This window comes from Phalacrocorax carbo, chromosome 7 (assembly GCF_963921805.1).
Source record: "Phalacrocorax carbo chromosome 7, bPhaCar2.1, whole genome shotgun sequence".
Taxonomy (NCBI): Eukaryota; Metazoa; Chordata; class Aves; order Suliformes; family Phalacrocoracidae; genus Phalacrocorax; species Phalacrocorax carbo.
In genome coordinates, this window is record NC_087519.1 from 34,931,377 (window position 1) to 34,956,273 (window position 24,897).

General features: G+C 39.2%; 1 protein-coding gene across 5 annotated transcripts in view; it reads right to left on the bottom strand.

Annotated features, from left to right (window-relative positions):
- The window catches only part of DOCK10 (dedicator of cytokinesis 10), a 165,811-nt gene that overhangs the window by 22,592 nt on the left and 118,322 nt on the right, over nt 1–24,897 (bottom strand). For 4 of the 5 annotated variants that reach the window (XM_064457385.1, XM_064457383.1, XM_064457387.1 and 1 more), the window contains exons 24-42: nt 24,129–24,247; nt 21,215–21,284; nt 19,002–19,115; nt 17,256–17,327; nt 16,480–16,626; nt 14,201–14,284; nt 11,363–11,459; nt 10,167–10,211; nt 9,455–9,630; nt 9,206–9,322; nt 8,089–8,197; nt 7,226–7,347; nt 7,026–7,140; nt 6,792–6,858; nt 5,984–6,031; nt 5,254–5,355; nt 2,916–3,040; nt 2,121–2,233; nt 1,255–1,392 (exon numbers count right to left, since the gene is read on the bottom strand). In XM_064457385.1, the coding sequence (XP_064313455.1) occupies nt 1,255–1,392; nt 2,121–2,233; nt 2,916–3,040; nt 5,254–5,355; nt 5,984–6,031; nt 6,792–6,858; nt 7,026–7,140; nt 7,226–7,347; nt 8,089–8,197; nt 9,206–9,322; nt 9,455–9,630; nt 10,167–10,211; nt 11,363–11,459; nt 14,201–14,284; nt 16,480–16,626; nt 17,256–17,327; nt 19,002–19,115; nt 21,215–21,284; nt 24,129–24,247 (1,980 nt within the window). The remainder of the gene's footprint in view (nt 1–1,254; nt 1,393–2,120; nt 2,234–2,915; nt 3,041–5,253; nt 5,356–5,983; nt 6,032–6,791; nt 6,859–7,025; nt 7,141–7,225; nt 7,348–8,088; nt 8,198–9,205; nt 9,323–9,454; nt 9,631–10,166; nt 10,212–11,362; nt 11,460–14,200; nt 14,285–16,479; nt 16,627–17,255; nt 17,328–19,001; nt 19,116–21,214; nt 21,285–24,128; nt 24,248–24,897) is intronic. The other variant, XM_064457384.1, reaches the window with a different exon arrangement.

Consider the following 24,897-nt stretch of genomic DNA (forward strand, 5'->3'; position numbering starts at 1 on the left):
ACAGTCAAACTGGCCTCCAGGAAGTCCAGACAGCAGCTGGCACATGGCAAGCATAAAAGCAGAGAAGCCTACTGCAAGGAATGCAGAATAGCTAACCAGGAAAAGCATGTGTGGGGTTCTGCACTAATATAAAAGCTGCTCAGGAGAAAGAAAATACTTGCAGTAGCAAAATCAGCAAACTTGCTGTGGTCAAGGGTTTGAACAGCAGGAGACAACAGAGAGTAAAGGATGGCTCTCCAGACCATACTTATTTATCAGCAGAGTGAATATAACAGAAGACAGATTGAGGAGAGGTGGAAAACGAACATGGCTACAGATCTCAAGTACCACCTGAGAGGTTCTGCTGCAGGAATCACAACTGATCCCTGTCCTCACAGAACTACAAAGAGAGAAGTCAATCCTGAGAGCTACAGGATGAACGAGAAGGGTGATCCTTGGTATTTATTTGTCCTCCTCATTGCACAGAGTTCTTCCGTACCTGGCTAGTATGTAATTGAAAGCTCTCTGTGGATGGTTTACTTAATATTTCCATGTCCTCAAGCTACATTACCAGGAGAAGCACTTCCTCCTCCTTTCCCCTAACAACCAGGAGGAGACCACATGGTTTAAACTGGTCTATACTGTTGTGTTTCATAGAAACATCTGGGAGATCAGGGCAGCCTTGCTTATTCTCTCTTCCCCATAGCAACTGTTATCTGTGTGCTATGTTCTGGTTTAGTTTAAAGAGGATCTCATCTAAGTCTATGACTGGGAAATTGTGCAGCCTTTGCAGTTGGCACAAAGTGCCTAATTGCCCGTGGTCATTTACATATGTGCAGTGCAAGCAAATGAACAGTTTGACACATAAGCATGTTTTTGTCCAAAAATTCTTCTACATTGAAAACAAGGTATTTGTAAAACTGTATTGGTTTGGATGAACTTTTGGTGAAGTGTATGGAATACTGTAGTGCTAGCTCCTCTGGGGACAGCTGTAACCATTCACCGCTGAATTCTGCAAGACAGGTATCTGCCATGAAGACCATGGACCTCTAGGGTTTCAAGCTTTCTTCCACATGTGATAAAAGCGTGAAAGCTAATGACATCACCAGATACTACAGACCTCACTTTTAACCAGAAATAAATAAGAAGATCTTTGTCAGGAACAAGTATTAATACAGCGAAGTTCAGAACTCTTTCCAAGTACCCAACTGTCCTCAAGCTGCACTTGCTGTAACATATTAATAGGTCAGACTAACAGAATAGAACCATAGTTACCTTGCCTACAAAGAGCCGTAGAGCAGCAAAGACGTGCTTGAGTGCTGCTGCTGACTGGTTGATTTGCAAAAAGAGCATGTGTGTGTCAAAGACTTTCTTCATCAATGCATTCTGACAATCAGATTGCTGGAGCTGCCTCTGAAAAGTTCACAGACAAGACAGGACATTCTGGTTATTAAACTGAATAAGCAGAAGAAGGATCTGCTAGACTTTTCATCAGACTGTTGCTAGGTAGATGCTTTTTTCAATGTAAATTCTCTGTGGATGAGGCATTACCAGCTTGCTACAGCCTCCTTTTACTTGCACTTTTTCAAGGACAGAACTTTCCTATGCCTGTACTCCCACTTGTGGGTGGTATACAGTAGATTTAAGGGCTAGGGTGGCAGAAAGGAGACACTAAATCTAAAGGGAGCTGCCTGCTGTATTGTAGCTGTGAGACCTTCAGCAAGTCACCTGGGCCAATATTCATAGAGCAATTTTTAAAAAGGCAGAGGATCCATCTGCTGACTTGGAGATATAGATCATAAGCAATTCAGAAATCTTTTGTCTAAAATCTCTGAATATAGTAGGATAAGCATGATTCAGATAAGGTGACGTATTAGTAGATGCACGACACTTTCACGCAGAGCAGGGCTGTACGTAGCCCTGGATATGTAGGATGCTCTTCTTCCACATCCTTCTTTTCAGTTGGGTACTATAAGTCCGTTCCTTCATAGGATACCTTCACTGAGGACTGGCATATCTTATTTCCCTATCCTGCTCTCTCAGGCATTTTGTTTTCTGTAAGCCTGCTGCCCCAAGCTTTCCTTCCACCACATATCCCACATACCATCAGTTCAAGCAGAAAATGAAACAGCAAAATATACCTGGTGATTCAGAGTGTAAAGACACAACAGGTCAAGGATTGTGAGGGAAACTTCTGTAGCGATGTTTGCCTCTGTGTCTACATACTGCACGATGTCCGTTTCATTGGAGCTGCCTGCAACATATAAAAAGCACGATGACAATCAATCTTCTGAGTGTAGTTAAGGATGAAGTAATTCTGCAATCTGGTCACTAAGTCTCAGCACAGTAGAGATGGGGTCCTAACTGTACATTTAACCAAAGGGGTATTTTGAAGCAAACGGCTCAGAGGAGATAAAGGGAAGGGAATTTGAGTCAACTTTTACCAGCTGCATCACTCATGTGAGTATATTCTTTTATCGTTTCTATTTGTCCTCAAAGGAGGAAAGAAACCTAACTGGAAAGTGGAATAGATGACTGCAGTCTCATCATTTAAAGAGCCTCTGTCATGAAAAAGTCACTTTTATTGCTAGATCTAATAAATGTAATATTTCAGCCAGCATACATCTGCTTGTACAGCAAGGTACATAACCATAGATGCAAGAGATGCTGGAAAGAGGGGAATAACTTGTCATTAAGGCTATTTAAATATACCAGGCTATTGTAATTAATTTTGTTTCTAAATGAGCTTTGAACAAATTTAAGCTCAGATTTCTTAGTCTCCTGATAAAAAGGTAAAGTCGGCACCTCTGTTTATATTTAGGCTCTTCTCTTCAGGCTGTCTTTCACTGTCACTCATGAAAACAGATTTAATGGTATAGAGCCTGATCCAAATCCCACAGAATTCCAGATGCAAGTAAATAATTTTTTGTACTTACTTGCAGTGCTGCTGTCTATCATCTGCAAGAGTTTGGGGTTAGAAAGTGCATTTTTGCCACGGATTATTGGTAATGTTTGAGATCTGTGATGCTTGTGGCCATCGTGACTAGAAGTAGAATGCATCCTGAAATTGAAAGATACCATTAAAAACAGAAACAAAGAGCAAACTATCATGCCTATACAGAATTCTTCCATATCAGTCAGAATTTTCCACAGTACTTCTCAAAGGCTAAGTTAAACAAACTAATGCAAAATTTTTCAGAGAAACAAAGATGAAGAAAGTCAGTGAGTTGGACAAAACATACAGATGTGCTGTGATTTCTTGAGATCACAGGAGACAAAACACTCACTGAGTACCGGAAAAAAGCATCAGCTGAAATAGCTGGCTGATGTTTGGAAAATTGCCTTTGGGTGAAGAGAAGCTGAGATGAGTTCTGTTAACTTAGAATACAAGAAAAGTGTACCCTGCTAATGAAAGAACTAACACAGCTTCTATGAGGGGAAAAAATGATGACTAACCGACAATAGCAGTAAAAATATGCACATCTGTATGTGTGTGTTCTTTCGACCTTTTTTGATGCTGACGAACACAATTAATTTATAATGAGAAGGTTAGAACTAAAGTACCAATGTTTATCAGATTTTTTGAAAGGTTTTTGAATTTGTAACCACTATAGAGTTCAGCAAGATTTAACAACTCTCAAAATTCAGGTCACTTGTTAAAATACACTTTTATTTAATATCATTAAAAGCATAATTTAAAAATATTCTAGGACAGAATTACTTTCTGCACCTGCTAAACCCTCTTTTATGTTGGCTATTTTTACAAAAATAATTTAATAAATTATCATTTTAGATTTAAAGAAAAGTTCCCAACACAGGTATCGAATTGATGGCCAGATTTTTGCCAATGTGATAAAGTCTTCCATTAATGGTCACAGTGGAAGGATTTGGGCGGATATCCTGGCAAACTAATAGATTTGGAACATGCGGAAATTTATCTCAAGCGTTTTTTTTTGTGTTGTCTTTTTTTTTTTTTTTGGGTGGTGGGGTGTGGAAAGTCTGGTTTCATATGAACATTTCAGCAAACTGAAATACATAAATATAAGCACAAGTTTGAGCGCTGATCACCAGCTCTAACTCTCACCATCAACTCAACTCGTCATAAAAAAAATGCTCTGTGTTACAACAGGCCAAACATAGCCTTTTGGACAACAAATGCTGATCTGTGAAGGGGTAAAGTGTGAAGGCCCCAGAGACAGCAGAAATGTGACCTTGTTTTCTGGATTGCCACCATATTGATTCATCTGCAAATGTGCAACAAAACAACAGTCTCCTAAAGGCTGCTTGCCAGTTCCGGCTGGGGTAATGAAATCAGTGCTGCTTCTTGAAAACTGCGCAGTAGAGGAACAAAGAAAGAAGTATGGCAGAGAAATCATCTTTTTTCCCCCTTTGTTCCATTCCAAGATACATGCTTATAACGGTGAGCTATACGTGAGAAAAGTCAACGATCCAAGCTCATGAGGAAGGGGGACTTTCTCACCATGCTCTTAGATACAACCACAAGCTGCACAGAGTCAAGTTTGCTTTCTCTCTAGAGTTTCACATTATTAACATGAAAAGGATCCTACTTTGCCCTAAAAGGATCAAAGAGATTATTAAAGATGTGTTGCACCTGCAGCTTACTACCATGCAGTCCATGAAAATGATTAAATCTTGCAATGTTTAGACTAGGAAGATGGACAGGAAAGAGACTAGGAAAGAAAGATTCTCTGACTGGCAACATGGACATAACAGTATAGGACTATGCTACACTTAGCAGCATAGAAGTAGAAAGATGGGTGTCAAGCAAACCTACTCTTAAGTTTGACTTTGTGTTGCTAGGTACTTCCCCCTCTGCAACCCTAGGTTATTGGGGAGAAACGAATCCCCCAGTACTGTAAGTGCATGCATAGATATTTACCCCTAAATCAGTAAGATTCCATGAAAGCACAGGTTGCAGACCTATGAATTCCTTCAGGTTGAGGAAAAGTGTGGACTACCTTTCAGACAGGGATCTAAGCCAAAAACAGCAGCTACTGTTTCTGCAATACTTAACCGTGTTCACAGTAACTAAGGATTCTTCTGAACATAACATTTTAAACAACAGCTTGTAGGTCAAGTTGAAGTTAAAGGGACTCAATTCTTTTATGGTTTATGGCTTTGGGGGCTCGCTCTGAAATGTGTTACATATTGTGTCAACCTCTTTTCAGTAAACACTGTGACAGCGTATGGGGGCTGGAGGATGACAACAAAGATTGTGGTTTTACAGGAGTTAATAATAGAATGACTCATTACCATTGCGAGAGCAGACCGGATGCCTGGCCAGAGGAGTTTGAACCTTTAAGGGTTCCATTATTCTGGGTGGCCTGAACAAACTTAAAAGCAGCAGCAATTTTCCTATTAAGAGAAAATAACTGTTAATCTGTTGTGGAACATGACATTGATTTTTGCCATGCCTCTGAAGAATAACTACAGGCCTGACAAAACCTGCCATGGAACATGAGCTGGTTTATTTGGTGACCTTTTGTTTTTCCACAGTATAACATATAGACAAGTTTACAGTGGTAACATGAAATTAAAAGTGAAACATCAACTGAGACAAAGTGTGCACATCACATTTCACAGCTGGAACACGTTCTAATGCTTTTTCAGAGAGTGGGTAGAGACAGATGATTTTTTTTTTATTGCTGTGGAACATTTATCTATGCCCATTAAATACAGTATTCAAGGTCCTTTGTCTGGCACATACACAGAAATATGGTGGAGAATCCCCAGTATTGTACGTTAATAATGCAATAATGGTTATCATATCACATGCAATTCATCTTTTTCACTAGGTATGTACTCAGATGTCCAGAACATAACAACATTGTTTGCTTAAAATAATAAATGAAGCACACATTGGCTTCAGTATGTGAGACTGATGCTTTCAGGAGAAAACTGACAGATACACTGTTAACCTCATTTAAACTTAATGTTTAAATATTTAAATACTGTAACACACAGTCTATAACTAGAGAATTACCTTACAATATTGCGTTTTCCTAGATATCTGAAATTTTGCAGACAAACCCTGAAAGATAAAACAACACATTTTGTATCTATTAATGGCTTCCTAATTATAAAAAAATGCTGAATCATAGTGCCTTGAAGAGACCTGTGGCATATGCAACTCCTAGTAAGCAAACAGAATAGAATGCAGCAGGTCCCAGCCCAGAGATGCACAAGATGTGGCACCACTTTCCACACCCTTGTTTTCTTTCTCTGCAATTGAAGATTCCTGTTTAGTGAGGAGGCAAAGTCAAAGGCAAAGGCTTGGCTGCAAAAGCATTGCTTCTTCACCAGTTGAAGTTAAGCATCTTATATTCCATTTATGAGATGGTGAGGAAATTTGGAAAACAGCTACCTGCATGGATTCTGCAGACATACATATATTGGATTGAACAAACCACCCTGGATATGTGAAAAGCAGGTAATCCTACACTACATGGCTTTTCTTGTGGTTTGGAAGTTCTGGGGAGCTAAATACTTTTCCCAAGGGAAGAATAAAACCTCAACCCCAAATGGGGAAACTATTATGAAAATCTCTTTTAGGAGGAACACTCAAAGCATTATGCCCCTGTTCATGAAAATGACCAACATACTGGAGGATATGGATTTTATTAATAATGTCTCATGACGACTTCGGAAGACTATGGCAAAATAATCTAAGATACAAGAGCCATCTCAGCCTATTCCACTAGGTGGACAAACCCAAAGAGAAGTTATTTGCAGCAGTCACTTTAGAACACCATCACTTAACATAAAATCAACAAATCACAAAGTGAACTTACTCTAAAATGCTGAAAAAGTCTGTTATTTCTGAGAATGGTGCTCGCAACCAGTAGGAAATCAGTGCATCTAAAGAGAGATATTAAAACATACTAAGTATCTGTTACAGGGAATTAAACTTGACCTAAAGCCTGTAAAATACATCGATAGTTATTCTAATTTAATGTTTGTTTGGATTCAGCATTCACAATATTTTACAACAATGTAAATTAGGTAGTGAGTGCACTTTTTTTTACCTTCCGAAATGGTTTTCATAATGTGAAGGAAACACATAAGAAGACTTCGAGTTTCAGCTTGATCCAACTTGTCAAAACGAAGAGTTGATCCAATCAAAGACAAAGGTCTCATGATCTGTTGAATTGACAGCAAAGGGCCTTTTTAAGTATAGTGATAGTTTCCCACCTCTAGTAACCATTTTCAACATTTGCACATGTACCTTTTCACACGTGTCAGTTCTCTCACTGTTTTTTTCATTGGTACTTGGGTTAGATTCAAGACTTGCTAAGGAAGCTCTGGAGTCAGCATGGTTTGCTGCAGAGATAGCTATTGATGAAAAGGCTGTAAATGAAAGTCATAGCAAACATGCTAAACTGAAACATTTATGGATACAAAAACTAATAAAAAATGGAAAACTTAAAATGCGTCACATGCTGGATTGAAACCAGTGCTTTGAACTTCCAATAGCAAAGCTATTGATGGGTATGATTAGTACTGAAAACATGCAACAAGCTGAAGTAAAATGATTCAGTTTGCCATTATTCATGGCATTAAAATGGCCTGTTGCATTCCATAAGGCCTGACCTAATGCCACAAAAATCAGTGGAAAGATGCACAAGCACTTCCCTGAATTTTGAAATGGGGTTTGAGGAAGTGAACAAAGAAAGTTGTATTTCTACCCTTCCATTAAGCCTGGAGAAACTAAGAATATTTGCCTCCAAGAGACTTCAGGATTTTTCAGGAGAAACCTTGGAACTATTCTTAAGTCAGGCAGAGACTACAAGAATGAACTCAGGCACAGGGATTTGTGAGAGCCTGAATACTGGCATTGTTCCAAAGCAGGAGAGTAAGTGAAGCTGTGGAAGAAGAGCAGCTTCACTAGAAGAGCTGCTTCACAAGAGAAATAGAAAAAAAATATCAATCCAAAAACACCCAAAGGGAAGAGAAACATTATATACCATGTTTCCCTGAATATCATACAAAATGGGTTAATGATATCCTCCATGAATACTAACCAGAAAACACGATGGATTGAGATACACAGAAATCTACCTGTGTGCATGTTCAATCTGCCATTTGTACCTGCTATAGAGTTCAGAACATCTTTGGAAAAGGATGTGTCCACAGAGTTTGCATGTTTCATTGTCTGGCTCTGAAATCCTCCGGCTGTGCTCAAGTCATCCCTAGATCCCTGTATTTTGAAAAGAACAGAACAAACTCCAAGTAAATGATATCACTCATAACTTTCATGATGACGGCACACCCTGTAAGCTTTTCTTAGACACTGAGCTTGAAAACCTACTTTCAGTTGTTTAGACATGACAGCCTTAAAAGATCAAGGCTTGCCATAATACGCTGAATAGTTAGCTGCAATACAAAACCCTCTCATAATTCAAGTTGTAAAGGACAGATCAAGTCTTACTGTGTTCGCTTAAACACTAGCACAGAATTGGGGAAGGAGCATTAACTGCTGTTAGCAATGATCAGATGAAACAGGCTTGTTTGCTGGGAGGACTGAAAGATACAACAACCCTGCAGAAATCCATTTCTAGCTTTTAAAGCAGAGCTATGATTATAACACGTCTGATCTTCTAAGAAATAAACAAACATGCTCCTCCACATGCACAGTTTATACAGACATTTTCTGTGATGGTAAAGCTGTTTTATGATGTTTCTGTACCCCTTCCCTCCTTCAGCTACTTTTATACCTTCCCTCTGCCTCCTGTTACAGTTCATGCTCCCTCTGTTGTACCAGTGAACCTGCTTGTAGGTTCATGACATAACCCTGCAAAGAATCTGTGGGCAATGGGAACTTTCCTTTACAACCAGCCAAGGGGCCTGCCTGAGGAGAGGGTCCTCAGCCCCCAGCCCGCGGCACCAGTGTAGATGTACCGGATGGACTGGCTGGGGCTGCAAACCTCTAACTTTGAGTTTCCATCCCTGGGACAGCCAACGTCCTGGGTCTGGAACAGACCCACAGCCTGTTCCCTGCCAGTAGAGACTCCCAGAGCCCTGCAGGTGCTCTGCAAATTGAGATCTTCCAAATTAAACATTGTGGGTGCAAACGAATCAGTATTTTCAGAACCGTGTTTTGTTAGATAATTTGTGAGCAGCATAAACTTGGACCTCTTCCCACCAGATTGACTGGGTCAGACCTCAGTTTGATGATTTCAGTGTTCTGAAAAGTCACATGAATTACCTGGTTGGATGTATTGATATTGAAAAGGAACATATCCTTCATGTAAATCCTTGGCATATTGTCCAAAAGCATTCCATAGAGTGGCATGTACAGGTTTGCTATCTGTGCCTGTTTTGCCTAAAAAAAAAATAAAAGATACAACATAATCCTGAAGAAAGTTATTAACGTATACTAGTGGCTAAGGAAGTTTCATATATGTTTAGCTTCTGTATGAACAAGCAAATGAAAAAGAATAAACAGTTTCTTTACCGGCTCTGCATATCGATCATCAAACGAGTGCTTTGCCATTAAGTTTTTAAGCACAGCCAAAGCTAAGTGCCTAATATCCTGGTCTTCTTGCAAGGCAAAACCAACCTCCCGCAGTAGGACTCCGATTAGAAAATGTTTACGGCAAAATTCATTGGTCAATGTGTACTCTGGAATATCTTGGAACAGAATGGACAAGAATGCTTAAATTAATACACAGGTTACATACCTCTCATTTTCTAAATTTTCAATAACTTTTATTCATTTAATCCACTGTTAAACCTTGATTTCCTGATCTGACTGCCCTCTTCTGCTTCCTCACTTGCTAGCTAGAATGAATTAATCTACTACTATTATTCCACAAAATCATGCCGTTTTCACCGTTTAGTAATAGAAAACAATTGATATACACATTTCCACATGAGAATTTAAAATGTTTTTTACTTAATAAGACTATTCACATCTTCAAGGCACAGAGTCCAAATTGTTGTTCCCATGCTCTAGCTAGAAGAGCAAAAACACAGATCCAGACTAATTCTACTTTTGAAAACGGTAAATAATTTTTGCCTAAATTTGCCACAGTTCAGTGGCAGCGGTCAGAGTAAATCTTAAAGCTCTTGAGCCACTATTTTGCTTACTTAAGTAACACTAAACAGTTTTTAATGATTAAACACACAGTAAAAACCACTGACTTATGCAGTCATTTTGTTCATACCTGATGTTCTATATTCCTGTGTTGATTCTGAAGGCGTCACAGGGTCTTCATTTTTCATAAACATAAAACAAAATACGCAAGAAAATCATGCATATTTTTTACTTATTAGTGTAAAAATATATTTGCTTTGTATCTTTTTTTTCTTCTAAATTTGACTCAAGTTTGCAAGAAACAGCTTCTATTGTTAAAGAAAGCTATGAGTGTCAGAACTGAACTCACTTTTTGGTGCTGAAAACTGAAGCAAAAAGGAGACAAGGGCCCATAGTTTGAGAGATGCTGCATAGAGAGATGATTCTGCCTTCCATAGGAAGATACCTTCCTCTCTCAGCAATTTAAAAAGTACATCCCAAGTGAATTCCCCAGAGTCCACAGGAAACTATCAGACCTGGGAATTGTGCCTGGCACTGAAATCCCAGTGCCTTTGAAACCAAGAGCAAAAGCACCCAGTACTGGGCTTTGGCCACAAAGTTATGTTCGAAACAACAGATTTTAATGTGTGAGATGGAATGCACGGTGGCTGCTGGCTTTGGAGTGGGGGCAGGGTGGATTCACTCCTGTGGTAGAGCATAGACAAAACCTGTTCATGCTTCTCTGCAAAACATGGGTTACACACAGTAACCCAAGGGCTGTTGCATGGGACCTGCCTGCCAGCCCTAGAGATACTCTAGAGGCAAAAGTACCAAGGGCCTGATCTCAGAGATGGACGTTTCCAAACTCCTGCTGCATGACCAGTTCAGACCTTCCCCACAAAGGAGGGGTTATCACATGGATAAGTCACATTCCCAAGAGCAGCAGGAAAGCCAGTTCAAGTAGAGTGTTTCACAATGCCCTTACCACTGCCTCAGCGTCTTCCCCTTCCTGCCGTACCTGTTCAACCCCTTCCCTAACTCACCACCTCCCAGCGCTACTGCAGCTTTAGTAATTAGTCCTCACAAGTAGTTTGGTTCATCCACCTCAATACTTCCAGTGCAAGAGTCACCTCCCACTGCTTAACTGGGCTGTCAGGGGTTGCACTTATTTACAGGTATACTGAAATGATGTTATTTTATCAGGCTGCTTAAGTACCACATCTGAAAAGCCATTTGGGGTTTCTGTGCCTGATGTGCAGACACGAGACTTCAGAGAGTTGTTATCTGCTCTTTGAACCTCCCAATAATTCACTGTTGTACAGAAACTCTTTTGGGGTGGTGCCTTACCAGGAATGTTTGAAGACCGTATGGGCAGGCATAGAGGGATAAAGTGCTCATGATGACAGACTTCTTGGAGAAAGTCAAATTTGAACTGATGTAAAGTCTGAAAATCACAACAGGCAATGGCTCAGTTCACATTAAAACAGGGAAAATGGTAAGACAGAGCTGCACTACTATTTATCTCTACTTCAGAATTCATACTCACACCCAAGCATGAAACCTTAAGGCTTGTAATGCTGAGTTGCATGAATAATAAACATTTGGTTTTTTCTCTCTGTTTTCAAATGAACTTGTCATAGTCAAACAAGCTTTCTAGATTCCTCAACTATGGTTTTTCATTGAAAATGTAATGATAAATACAAGCATAATATTTAAGGTATACTTAAAGCTACACTGGGTCTTTTGATGGTATATACTATAGCATATAATCATAGGGAAATATATTCTCCAGTTCACATAAATTTGGGCACATCATAATTATTATACCTTTCTTCTCTCTTTTTTTTTTTCTTTTTGTTAACCAAATACAAAATTTCAGCCACACAGGCCAGATCCACAACTTACTGATAGTGGTGAAAATTTCCTCTATTGATGCCAGTGAGTTCCAGCTCCGAGGGATTTGGGTACTATATAGTTTTGGTATTATTTCCTTAATATCTCCCTCCCAAGAAGCCATCCATAATCTTTTGTGGAGCCTTGCAACTACCTCAAGAATTTATCATTCCTACTATAATGATGTGCCACTGAGATATAAAGATAATCCATGACATCCAGTGACAAATTTTTATTTCCATCTTCTCAGCTCGCTGTTCTCAGTGGCAGAAAGCAGTCATTCAGGACTACCAATACGGCACTCTCTGGATCTAGGTCAAACATTTGCCCTAGTGTTAGAAAGTACTTGTAAAGGTCTTTTATTTGCCCTGTGTTTAAGTCTGTCAGTCCCTAAAATTAAATTGTAGCATTTCTGCTGCCACCATCAGGCTAGGATACCTGGAACATGCACGTTTCAGAGTCTACTGAGTAGTCGATGGTGGGGAATTTTTCCCTGAAATGTTTTATTGCAGTGCAGTACCTCATCAGAAATACAGCTGGACATGCAATTCAGGGTCTAACAGCAAATAAAAAAAATGAAGTGCCTGAAATGTTTCCCAAGAGGAACTGCGACATGTTGAGGGAACACAACAATAACTGAATTCTAATGAGGTATTTCAACTTTTGAATAAATATTTGTCAAAACAATGTTTAAATGTCAAAATATGGAATACCGAGAGGGATATTTTTGTGGAACAGAAATTGTAGTGTTTCATCCAAAATTACAATAAATTCAAACTGTAATGTTATAGACTGATATTCCCACAAACTATTTATTTAGGGAGCAACAATATACATTGTTAAATTTTCTGAAGAGAGGTCAGATTGCAGTATCATCTTTTTGATAGATAAACATTCCAGTTAAAGAAGCAAAAGACACACAGAAAGAAATCCTGCCACATGTTTAAGGAACTGACTCTTGCTTAGGCGTCTGAAAATGAAAACAATGCAAGGCCTCTCCCTCCCTGAGGCCAGAAATTTGATTTTATTTTGTGGCCACTGTTTTCAAATGCCGCAAAGCCTGTTCCAGTGGTACATCTGTCTCAGCTCTGCAGTGATTCCACTTCCATGCTTCCTGGCAGATGGCTCTGGAGGGATGCTGGGTGGCTGGCACTCCGTACACACTTACTGCCAAGGAGGTGCTAAGTTCTGCTCTGCACACCGACTAATCTCAGGGGTTTCCACTGGCTATTAATTGCCTTTTCTAATAAATGCCTGTTTCTGTGGTTGAATGTATTTAGGGAAGTTTGAAACGTGGAAACAATTTTCAGATTGCAGAACATTATTTACAGAATTATAGACTGCAGGCTACGACATTAAGACAGAGAGACCCCTCTGTTTCAGATATTATGTGAAAGACAAATGCAGCATGATGCTGGTTTAGCAAAACAGACCTGCAGTAATCTCAATCATTACCTACAAATGCCTAGATCACCACTAAATAATTATAAAAAGCTAGCGGACAAAAGTTTTGTAAGCTTTTTTGGGAAAGATGAATCACTCGAAGTGTATACCTTGAACACATTCTGTTATCTATCATCTTATATGCTCCAGTATGACAGCTCAGACACCCGGTCATGGAAGAGAAAAAGCCAGTGAGTCATCCTGATGGATGAAGACTAAAGGAGTCAAGCCGAATAAGTTGGGGATCGCTTGCAGTTTGAAATTTAGTGTTCTAACTGTATCACTATTATAGGCATTATAGAAGAAATTCAAGCTGCAAAGAATTTTCCTCATAGCAAGCACAAACTAATTTGGAGAAGACTGGCTTCATCATCAATGAGGTAAGAGCATACCATTCATTCGAAGTTACTGAGATGTTACATTCTCACTTGAATTTACACAATGGGAACTTGTTCATATGGTCTTATTTTAATCTCCCCAAAGAAAATTACTGCCAATTGCTGCTGCTATTTATAGACCAAACCACAAGTGTACTCTCCAAAGAATCAAAGCTTGAATTTCCGACTGGTCAGCCTTTTGCATGCTTTGGTCTGAGCAGTCCTTGCACAGCCTACTCTCACAGGACTCAGTGAGTAGTTGTTTGGACACATCTATTTACTCCCAGAAAAGGCGATAGATGGCTCAAAACCAAGAGGTTTTAACACGTATTTACAGTAAACATTTGCACTGACTTGAGTTCTGAGCATGGTGAAGCCATGGAATAGATCATAAATAGTTTCAATATAAAAATATTCTGCTAGCAAGTCGCTTTAGAAAAAACAACAACCAACCAAACAATCAAAACTATACCTTGCCATCTCCTGTTCCAAACATACTTATGTAATTGTTGACCATCCTGAACACAAATCCACGATCCATAAATGTAAAACAGCGCTAAGAAAGGGAGAAAAAATTATTATTTTATAGCCAAAAAAGCAGTACATTGTCTCACTTACCTGGATGTTTGCCTTGCATCACCTATAAACTTGAATCATTTGTGCAGCTAAAGTTAGTCTTCTAGCAGGGCAAGGAAAACCAGGGAACTGGTGAATCTGACTCAATTTTTAATTTATTTTCAGTAATAATAATAAATTGATCAAACTTTTCATTTTCACAGTCTCTACAGTCTAAAATAACTATCACAGTGTACAGTGCACTCGGAAAAAGTTTATCTAATGAAAGTCATCCATGTACTGCAACACTCAATCACTAGAGGTGATACGTGACAGGAGCTGACCGGAATATCTCATTCAGTGACAGAACAATGACTCTCGAAGAATCAGTCCAGCCACAATACTCACTGTTCATGAGCTACGTTATCTCTCTGGGGGTAAATATGCACTACATTATGATGAGAACACTGCTCTTGCTGACTGATGGGGCTATATAGCCAGAAGGTGTAAAGGTTTTTGAGGGTCTTGGTGCTACAGTTACTGACATTTTTTCCTTGCAGAGTCAATCTATCAAATAGGGAATGCAATCTTGAATGCCCCCCTTCTCTGGTGTTCCTAAACTCTGCAAAACTAGAGAAGCCTCAAGCCTTCTACCACACAGCATTCAAACAAGGCTGCTGCAATCCCAGCCTGGAGTGTAGGGGAATAGACAGGGATCGGCGACCGGAAGATTACGGGCTGTGACGGAAAGATAGACTCCTCCCCATAGGAGTGGCAGGAACAGGAAGCGCAAGAGCTATATAAGCATGTGACGCAGCTAAATAAACGGACATTTTGTATCCATCATATTGATGTCTGTGCATCACTGTCCCCAGGGTGGGTAGAGCCCTGTGTCCCGGAGATATGCGGCCCAAGATAAGTTCTCCCGTAGAAGCGTACAGCTACACTGGAGAAAGCCTTATCATCCCTAACCTATGTAATTCTCTCTGGCAGACGAGATTCAAAAATAAAACACAACCATGTGCCTTATCATGTGACGCAACATTACTGTCTTCCCAGTTTAGCTGAGTAACACATAAAAATAGCATGCAAATCAACACCTCCACAGACGCAACACCACACAACTACTGACTAAGCCCCTACATCTATGCTCCTGCCTCAAACCAGCATCATCTTCCAAATGATGTAACTAACACTATGGATAGATACAGCTTAACATCAGTATTCCAAGAGCAACTAGGGCTTCCATATGGTATCAGCAACAGAGGCCAACACAGTGGACAGCAAGTTTATCATTTATTTCACCTATGTATGAAAGGAGAAAAATCCACCTTCAGTTTGTGGTTATTTTCTTTATAACCTCACAGGAATATTTTATTGCTGGAATACTGCTCTCCCCTAATGCTGTGCTTCAATTTGTCATAAAAGATTTGAGCCTGGGTTTCAGCATATACTATATACAATGTTCTGCACATCATTAATGTACATCATTCCATTAATGGAAAGGGGTATGTGTGTCCACTTTAAATCTAGCTTAAGTATCTGGCCACAAAACTTATTGAATGGCAATTTTCCCATGCTCCATGGCTAATTCAATGCTGGGAAAACAAAAACGATTGAGAAATGTTAAGACAAAACCATAAAATGCAACCCCTTTTAGTGACTTTTCCAAATCATGCATGTATTTTCTTATAGTTAGTAAATGAAAGGCTATTGCAGAGTTAAAAAGGTAGGTTATAGTATTTCACATAATATTCGCGATTTGCGTATTCTGATTTGTAAAACTTGTCCCCTTTGGTTATGATTAGGAAATATTAATCTACCCATAGTCATTCAGAGCTATAGTATTTAAAGAAAAAATACCAGCTCAATTGTAATTATAGTTTCATTCCTTACCAAACTTTTTACCCATTTGAATGTAATGTAAGAATCTGCAAGATTTGAAAACTTAGCCTCTATTAGAGAATAGATATAAATGATTCAGAAATACTTTAAAGCAGACTTAGATAAAGCTTTTGCATTCTCAAAGGCCCAAGGGCACAGAAAAACTGAATTATAGGTCAACACTAAACTTAGATATTGAGCCATCATTCACTCAGAATTGTTTTTATTTCCTTTGACGAGACTAGAATAGTCTCAAGTTTGCATTAAGTATGGGGAAATAAGTGCATATAGCGTAATGACAGAACATCTCACCTTTAGAAATTTGGCAGTGCTATAGTTTGCATTTCTGGTTTCTTCAAGAGCATCTTTGTACTTCCAAACAACATGGTCTGCTAAGACCATCACAAGGTTATCCAGCTCAGTTTGAAATGATTCTGGAAACCTCTGAGTACGAGAAACCTAAGCAGGGAATAGAACATCACTTGAGTGTATGATGTTGCACATTAAAGCTCAAAATACATTCAGGCCAAGAATAAACAAAATAAAACAGGTCATTCAACACAGAAGAAAAGTATTCCTAGAGTTCCATGGATCTATTCTGAGTATAAACCCCAAAAGGAAGAATCTGGTCTGTAGGAAAGTGTGAAATCTTAACCTCAGGTTCCAGCACAAGTATACCAAGAGCATCTTTGATAATCAAGCAGAAAAGTGATCAAAGCACTGATCTCCAGCTATGTAAGGTTTGCTCAAGCAACGTAGAGTTTCTAGCTCATTGATCTGGCATAATCACCTGTTGGCTAACCTGCAGAAGTTAGAGAATTCTCATTCCATTCTAACCCACCCATTACAGAGCTGATGCAACTGTGGTTCTGCCCCACCAGTTCATACAAGCAAGGATAGGTTTGAGTCTAACAGGTAATACAATGTTATTCTGGGTAAACCCCAACATTTTACAAAGTATAATAGCATTTCTTTTTTTGACTAGTCAAGAAGAAAAGTCCAATTACGTGTATTTCCCAGGATTCCGCATTTTATATTTTCCCTACGGGACTGATTGCCTACCCAACTGAGGTCACATATATACTTACTTTTGTTTTGTTTGTATCAACCAAGTGCTGTGCCATTGATTTTAAGATAACTGCAAAGAAGAACCAGGAATGCTGTTCAAAAGAAGCAAAAAAAGAGATTAGGAAGAATTATTTTTACTAATTTGCTCAGGGGACTGGAGCATCTCTCTTTATGAGGAAAGGCTGAGAGACTTGGGTTTGTTCAGCCTGGACAAGAGAAGACTGAGGAGGGAATTTCATCAATACCTATAAATATCTGAAGGGTGGGTGTCAGGAGGATGGGACTAGGCTCTTTTCATTAGTGCCCAATGACAGGACAAGGGGCAACGGGCACAGGAAGTTCCACCTAAACATGAGAAAAAACTCCTTTCCTGTGAGGGTGCCAGAGCAGTGGCACAGGCTGCCCAGGGAGGCTGAGGAGTCTCCTTCCCTGGAGACATTCAGAACCCACCTGGACACATTCCTGTGCCCCCTGCTCTGGATGTCCCTGCTCAAGCAGGGGGGTTGGACAAGATGATCCCCAGAGGTCCCTTCCAACCCCTACCATTCTGTGATTATCTGAAATACTCTACGATGATTTACCATTCTTTATAGATGGATTGCGTTTCTCAGTAATACAGAATGACAAACTCTAGGTGACAAATAAATTAAAAAGCTTAAGTGCCATGTATTTGAGTAACATTGGACCGTGTCCTTAAGAGAGCTGAAGCCATCTCAGACACTTTGTCATGGTGGCTCAGTGCAATAAGAAGCCCGCAAACACCACTCCTACAGTCCTTCTGTTTCTGATGAGCACTAGCTTCATTGTTTGTTTGCAGGTAACTGGCAGAAATGCATGATGCACAGAACATGAGAAAACAAGCTGAGAATAAACTGCTTTGTAGTTCCAGCAGATTGGTAATTTGGCCCAGAATAAGATGGTACTTGTTTAAAAGATAAACAGAGTGTTTCTTCAAATACCATTTGTAATAGTGAATAAGTACAGATATTAATCTGTATCCTCACATATCTTAGGAGATACATGAAACAAATATACTCAAAAAAGCTTACAAATTGCAAAAGAAAAAACCAAACCCCAACCCAACAAACCCAACCATGAGTACTTTTGCATGGCCCAGATTTCCTGCAGGCCAGCTTTTCTGCTTTTTTCCTGCCCTTTTCAGCCTATTTTTGCTATTCCAGTGGCTCAGCAAAGGAAACAGGACTTGGTTCACTTGAAACAGCTGAATATATTTTTGCCACTGGGAATTCCTAACCTGCACTGGCTAGCTCTTATACCATAACCAACAGGCTCAGTGATGGGGATTACACACGGATTAACTTCTTAGACCTGGTTTGATATGAGAAACTGCAGGAAACCTCAGCCATTCTCATTTTGGTCACTGTCAAAAGCAGAAGCTGAAATCAGATATAAACATCCTAATTACAGATGAATATTGTCCCTGCATCTTTCAAAACAAAAATTAAAACAAAGTACCCTGAAAGTAATTGCTTACATCATAGTGTGTAAGAATTAGGTTTCTGACTCAGACTGAGCTGTAACAGAAAGGAGGAATTTTATCATGCAAACCCTGGCATTCTGAGAAATGTGTTATGCTGAGAAACTGTAGCAAGTCTGGTAAGTCTGTTCTGTGGAATCACTGCAGGATGTGATTTGTGCAAAGCTCATACAGGGAAAGAGGACAGGAGAAAGAGATATGACAAGTGAGTTTCAGGCAGAAAACCAGTAGTAAAACTACAAATGTGCTAATTCAAGCTATCATTCACCTTTAAAACCTGTTTTACTGTTACTTGGTCATTTAACTTCAGAAGACCAGTCATATTCTTGGCCAGCTCCTCATGAACAGTCCTTTCTTCAAATGATTTGGTCTTGAACACATACTGTAGAAAGGAAAAATTAAAATTGTCAAAATGTACAATAAAACAAAAAAAACCTCAGTAGAAGATAAATTATTTATACACCACTAACAGCTGACAATCTTTGCTGCCAAAATATCTTGACTGAACAATACATTCACATAAAGTTTAATTCCCCTATCGGTAATGGCACAACACTGCTCGCCTACAAAATCTCAGTTTTAACACAACTTCCCATTGATTTCAGCTTAATGTGAACGAAGAGGAATTTCTGCTTCAAATCAGAGCTATGATTTATTTTTTCAATAGGGCATTGGATCCTGACAACTCTAAACTGCCTTTCAAGCAATTTCACCAGGGGAAAAAAAGAATAAGCAAGCAGAGGAAGTACGGAGGGTTTTTCACCCACCTAGTCAGGGCCACCTTTCACTTGCTGCCTTCTTCCAGTTGGAACAGCTAGTCAGAGCTGGTAACAACTCTTCATCCTGAAAGGCGCAGAGCACCCACTGGAGCTGACAGAGGGGTGAACTATACCTTTTTTAGAAATCAAGTCCTCAAGAGAGGAGTTTATCTACCACGTTGCTCAGAACCCACAAATCTCACATAAGTTTTATTCAATGTTTTAAGCTAGTAATTTTGTACTGGGATCCATTACTCCTTCTCTAAAGGAAGAGGACTGCCAGCGCATTAGTTGGGATGAAATACCTTTTCAATTCAACCAGGTAGTAAAAGAAAGGAATATAACTTGAAAATATCTTATTAATATTCCACCTTGTTTTCAGAGCAGGTGTCATAACCTTCTCCCTGTGCAATTTGACACTTCTGCGTCCAGTTATTTAAGTCAGTGTAATTTCACATTATTATTGCATCTGATTGACTCACAATTCTCAACTAACTTATTCCCAAAACAGCATTTCTAAAGTAGGTATTAATTTCCTTACAGATGGATAAAAGAGATTAACAGTTATTGGCCTTTCACTGCTGCTGGAAATGGGAAAACAGGCTAAATGGACTTTTAGTGTGGCCTAATAATCACCTGTCATTTCAGAGATACTTAGCTGCAATAGGTGTCTATTGCAATTTTGAGAAGTTATTGAGTAGAAGAGGTGTTAATATCCATTTAATTAACTACATTTAAATGTTATATAGGTCATTTACTTTGGAGGCTGAAGAGTTCTGCTGAACCTCAGCAGAATTCCTTTGTGCTTAAATCAGGGTACTTGACATTAAAATTTTACTACTACGATCCTGAGATGCATCACCTGTAAACAGGTACTTTCATCAAGTACAAAAGTAAATCCATACCATGGAAATATCAACCAACAGTCGGCAACACTGAAATTAAAACAGCTTTCCCATTTAGTAACCTAACTCCTACCATACTTTCATTATTCTACCCATGAACATGCTAAAGTTTCAGAGTTCATAAGGAATGTATTTGCTTTCACTTTATTCCTAAAGTAAATTTTAAAAAACCCAACCCCACTATAATGTATGTCACATATATTACTTATAATCCACAAATGCCCTGCAAGGTGGGAAATTCTCAGTTTAACACCATTTCATAAAGACTGACGCTAAGGCTACACCCCTAGAAGCTCAGTGGAACTGCATCTGCGCTAAGTCTTGCTTATAAAATGTAAGCTCTACTCGTCAGCTGACTATGGATCACCTCCCACACCCCAGTACCCTTTAAGAGTGCACTGCTGCTTCCTCAGCTTGGTGTCCCATGGAAAGAAAGCTGCACTGTGCAGAGGAAACATGAGCAGCCTTTTGATCTCCTCAACAGAGTAAGGTTGTGAGCCAGGATGCAGCAGAGTTTGGTGGAGAAGGACACTCCATTGAGTGTCCCTCTGCAGGATGCCCTTGAAGAGAGGCAGTGTAATTTGTTCAAGCTGACACAAGAAACTCATGGCAGAGGAGGAGAATTGACTTGACATCTTCCAAATCTCATGTTAGTTTCCTAACCAGAGTCATCCAGCCTACTAGTGGCAGGAAGCTATAATGCAAATGCAGAGAAATGTATGAACAAGTACAACTAAGAGTAAATAGGAAAAACACCCACAAAAAACAAACCCAAACCCCCCCCCCCCAAATGGTTAACAGTATAACAACAATCATACCGTCACATAAGAATCGATGCAGTTGTCTAGTTGTTCTTCATGGCACTTAGCAACAATGTTAGTAAGAACCCTGCAAGGTAAAAAAAGAAAAAACTGAGCTATTTTATGTCGTAAGGCAGAAAAAGTCTATCTGATGCATCACATTGTTCTGTTATTGCAACCTCATTTAACACACTCCACAAAGATTGTGATCCAAATCATGAATACTGTGTGCAGAAATTGTCCCACTGGGAAAAAACAGTCACTCCTTGGGCCCTCTACTTGCGTGGATTATGCTGTTATATATGCATTCATTTAACAAAATGCACCCTGATTTAATGATTATAACTGTACCCATATTACAACAAAAGAAAACTATTAACTAAACTATAACTATACAAACCTTGGATGATTAGGAATAAGAAAAATTAGAGTATGTTAATGAACCAGAGAGGCAAGACCCTCTTCCTCTGGTTATGTTACTTGTCAGGTTCTCTCAGATCTTGGCAATTCTGTAAAGCTCTGACACTTTGCTTTGGACAGCACTGTTAATCAAAGACAAACACAAGCCTAGGCTCAAGCCTGAGCATGCCCCTCTCCTGCACTGTTTGCCCATAACCTCAGACTCAGCCCCAGTCAGAGTGCCCTAGCACTCAGGAACAAAAGGCTGAGCACAGCACCCTCTTATTGCTGCACCGCAGGGAGAGGCTGGACACTTGGTGCAACCATAGATGCTCTGAGCTTTTGCAGATCAGCTTGGTGATCAGCAACATGGAAGAAAATTGCCTGGGTCATGCTGGCACCCTCTCACAAGCAGAGCTTCTACTAACAGCAGAGATAGCACTACTTGAGACCAAGTGTTTCAGCAAAGTTCTCTCTTCAATATGTACCTGGGCCTTCTTTGTACTGAGATCATCCTGTTTCAGAAAACACAAGTCTGAACAAGAAGTCGTCTTCAACTTACCATGAGATTTCCTCTTGATTATTGGGATCTCATTTTTTTCAGGATGCTTAATATAGAAAAGACTCTGCAATTTTATAATCTTGTTTTTATATTAAAAGGATGGGGAGGAAACAGTTAATGATTCTTAAACTTCAAAAATTAGTGAACCATATCTCAAATTCAGGAGTAAGCGTAACAACGGTACGACTAAAATGGATTATTAATATCCCTGACTGTGGTCCACATACAAGTAGTCATTTTGACTAGCTTGGTGATTCGAGTGTTTTCTGCCAATTCTTATTACTGGATTCCAAAACTTTGTAATTTTTTAAAATCAGTATTTATCATATATCTCATTTCTTGCTGTTAGTAGAAGTAAAACTTGAAGCAAAACACAAAAGCTATGAAAAGACTAGTTGTGCCCATTCTGATCTGAAACTGAAACAAGTTCTGGCAAAGATGAGACAGAAATGACGACATACACGGGCCTCCAGACAAGTAAATAACCATTAGAGGGTATAAAAGGAATAATGTTTTCTCCCCAACACATAAGCCAATCTATGCTCTCATTCTGTTGTTGTTGCTTTTAATTTGTTCAACACAAGCTGCTTCAAGCTATTCAGAACAAAATACAATGTGTGTATATATAGGACACATCAATGAATGGCGCACACAGCAGACATGCATATTCCCATTGACACCAACTCTACCAGCACAAAAGCTACCACACATACAAGAAAAACACGGAGAATCCTTATTTTCTTTTTTTGGACAGGTGGGTACATAGTCAAAAGCTGAAGCACGAAAAACTAACGTCATGCGACTCTTCCATCTGATCATTAAAACTATTTTTTTAACAGCTGCTTCTTCTATAGCATTTCTTTTCCGGTCAGTTAACTGATACTGAAATTCTGGCCTGGGACACAATTCTTCAATCTATCTAGCCTTAACATCAGTTGATTTGTTGGCCACAAAGGGGTCCTGAACAAAGGTCCAACTGCCTCTCTCCCTTTGAAAACAGTATGCAGTGATGAAATCACACATATTTACAAGGGAAGGTTCTTCTAAGCCTAGTGCCTAGGTGTGGTAAAGCTGGACTTTGATAAATAATATTGAAACTCTAGCTTTCCAAGTCTAAGATGAGGAATCCTGCTTCCTTGCTCCTTTAAGTTTTCCTAATTAATCTTTCTTCAGGAACTAATTCTGAAGAACAATCTGTGGAAAGAAAGAAAATATACTGACAGCAGATTAGTCTAACAGGGTTGCTGAGGACAGTTGCCATTTCTTCGTACTAGTTGTACTGTAGTCCCCACATTTAGCTACTGGCAGAAGTACAACAAAAACACCATTATGGCCAAAAGAAAATGCAATGCAACTTTCTGCCCTCCTGCAGAGACCAATAATAATCTCTCCAGCATTTTTTTTTTCCTGCTGCCCTGATTAACAGCATCAATAAAGACAATTTCATTATGTGAAGGGTAAGAGACTCAGCAAATCATTCCAGCTGTTTGCCTGCTCACTGGAAAATGCTTCCATTGCTCTTCAGTTATTGCTGATATACTCTAATTAAAAAATGCCCCAGAACAGTGTGACCTGGTGGTTTGACTCTGCATTGGATACTGCAAGATGCTAACCTCCTCCCATGCTGATCTCCACATCCTCAGACCCAAACATAAATCAAAATTGATATTCAGCTTTGTTAGGAAGTACTTAGCTCCTTAAGAATGAGACCTTTATCTATGATTGCCTCAGAGTACAGAGAAACATCCACCATGGGCAGTGATTTCCTGGTTGTATCAGAGTCAGCCACATGATACCACGCTCTTCCACGCATGATTTGCAGAGCCCTGTGTTAAGGGGCAAGCAGGCATTCTCACCTACTAAACTCTAAATGTCATAGTTGGCCTTTGTAAGAGCAGCTATAATTGGACCAACATACACATTTGCATTATAGAGTTAATTCTTTTCCTCATACAGAAAACACTCAAATACCTGGTCACAGCTGTTGTAACTTCATCATCACTGTTTTGCACCAAAACCCAAAAAAGTTGATTCAGGACTACAGGAAGGAAATTCATAATTACATTGATCTTCTCGATCTTCAGCAAATTCTGTAACAGATGTAAGAAAGAAAATGAGAGATTTCCAATACAAGCAACGAAAGCTGATTACTTGCTCTTCTGCTTCAGCAGGTAAAATGCAGTGCAGCCACTGGTGTAATAGCAGTAGGAAAACAGGACAACTTAGTAGAGGACCAGCTCCCCACGGAGGTTGTTTTAAATACAACTATCAACGTTACTGTAGGTATTGTTCAAGTTTCAGAACTCCAATATTTTGCTCCACCCTGACTTTAGAGCGGGGACGGGGAAGACAGAAAGCTTTTTCATATTTCACTAAGGATACGTACATAAAAGCAATAAAAGAACTTAATTACTATTTTCAAGATACGCATTTCCTAATATTTTTAGGAAAACTCATTCTTTTTATGCAGAGATCTGATAAACTGAACTTGTTGCGGCTAAAATATTTATGTTAAAAGCGCATTGGTAAAATGTAGTATTAACACTCTAACTTGACTAGACTGACATTATCTTCTCTGATCAAGGAGGATATTGGGCTTTTAACTGAAACAACCTCCTTTGAATTCCTCCTAGTTTTTCAATTCAGTCATTTCCAAATCATTCCAGAATGTCTTCAAAATTGTTGAGTGATTTATAAATAAAACCAAAATAATCCTGAGAAAATTACTTATTCCCTGGTT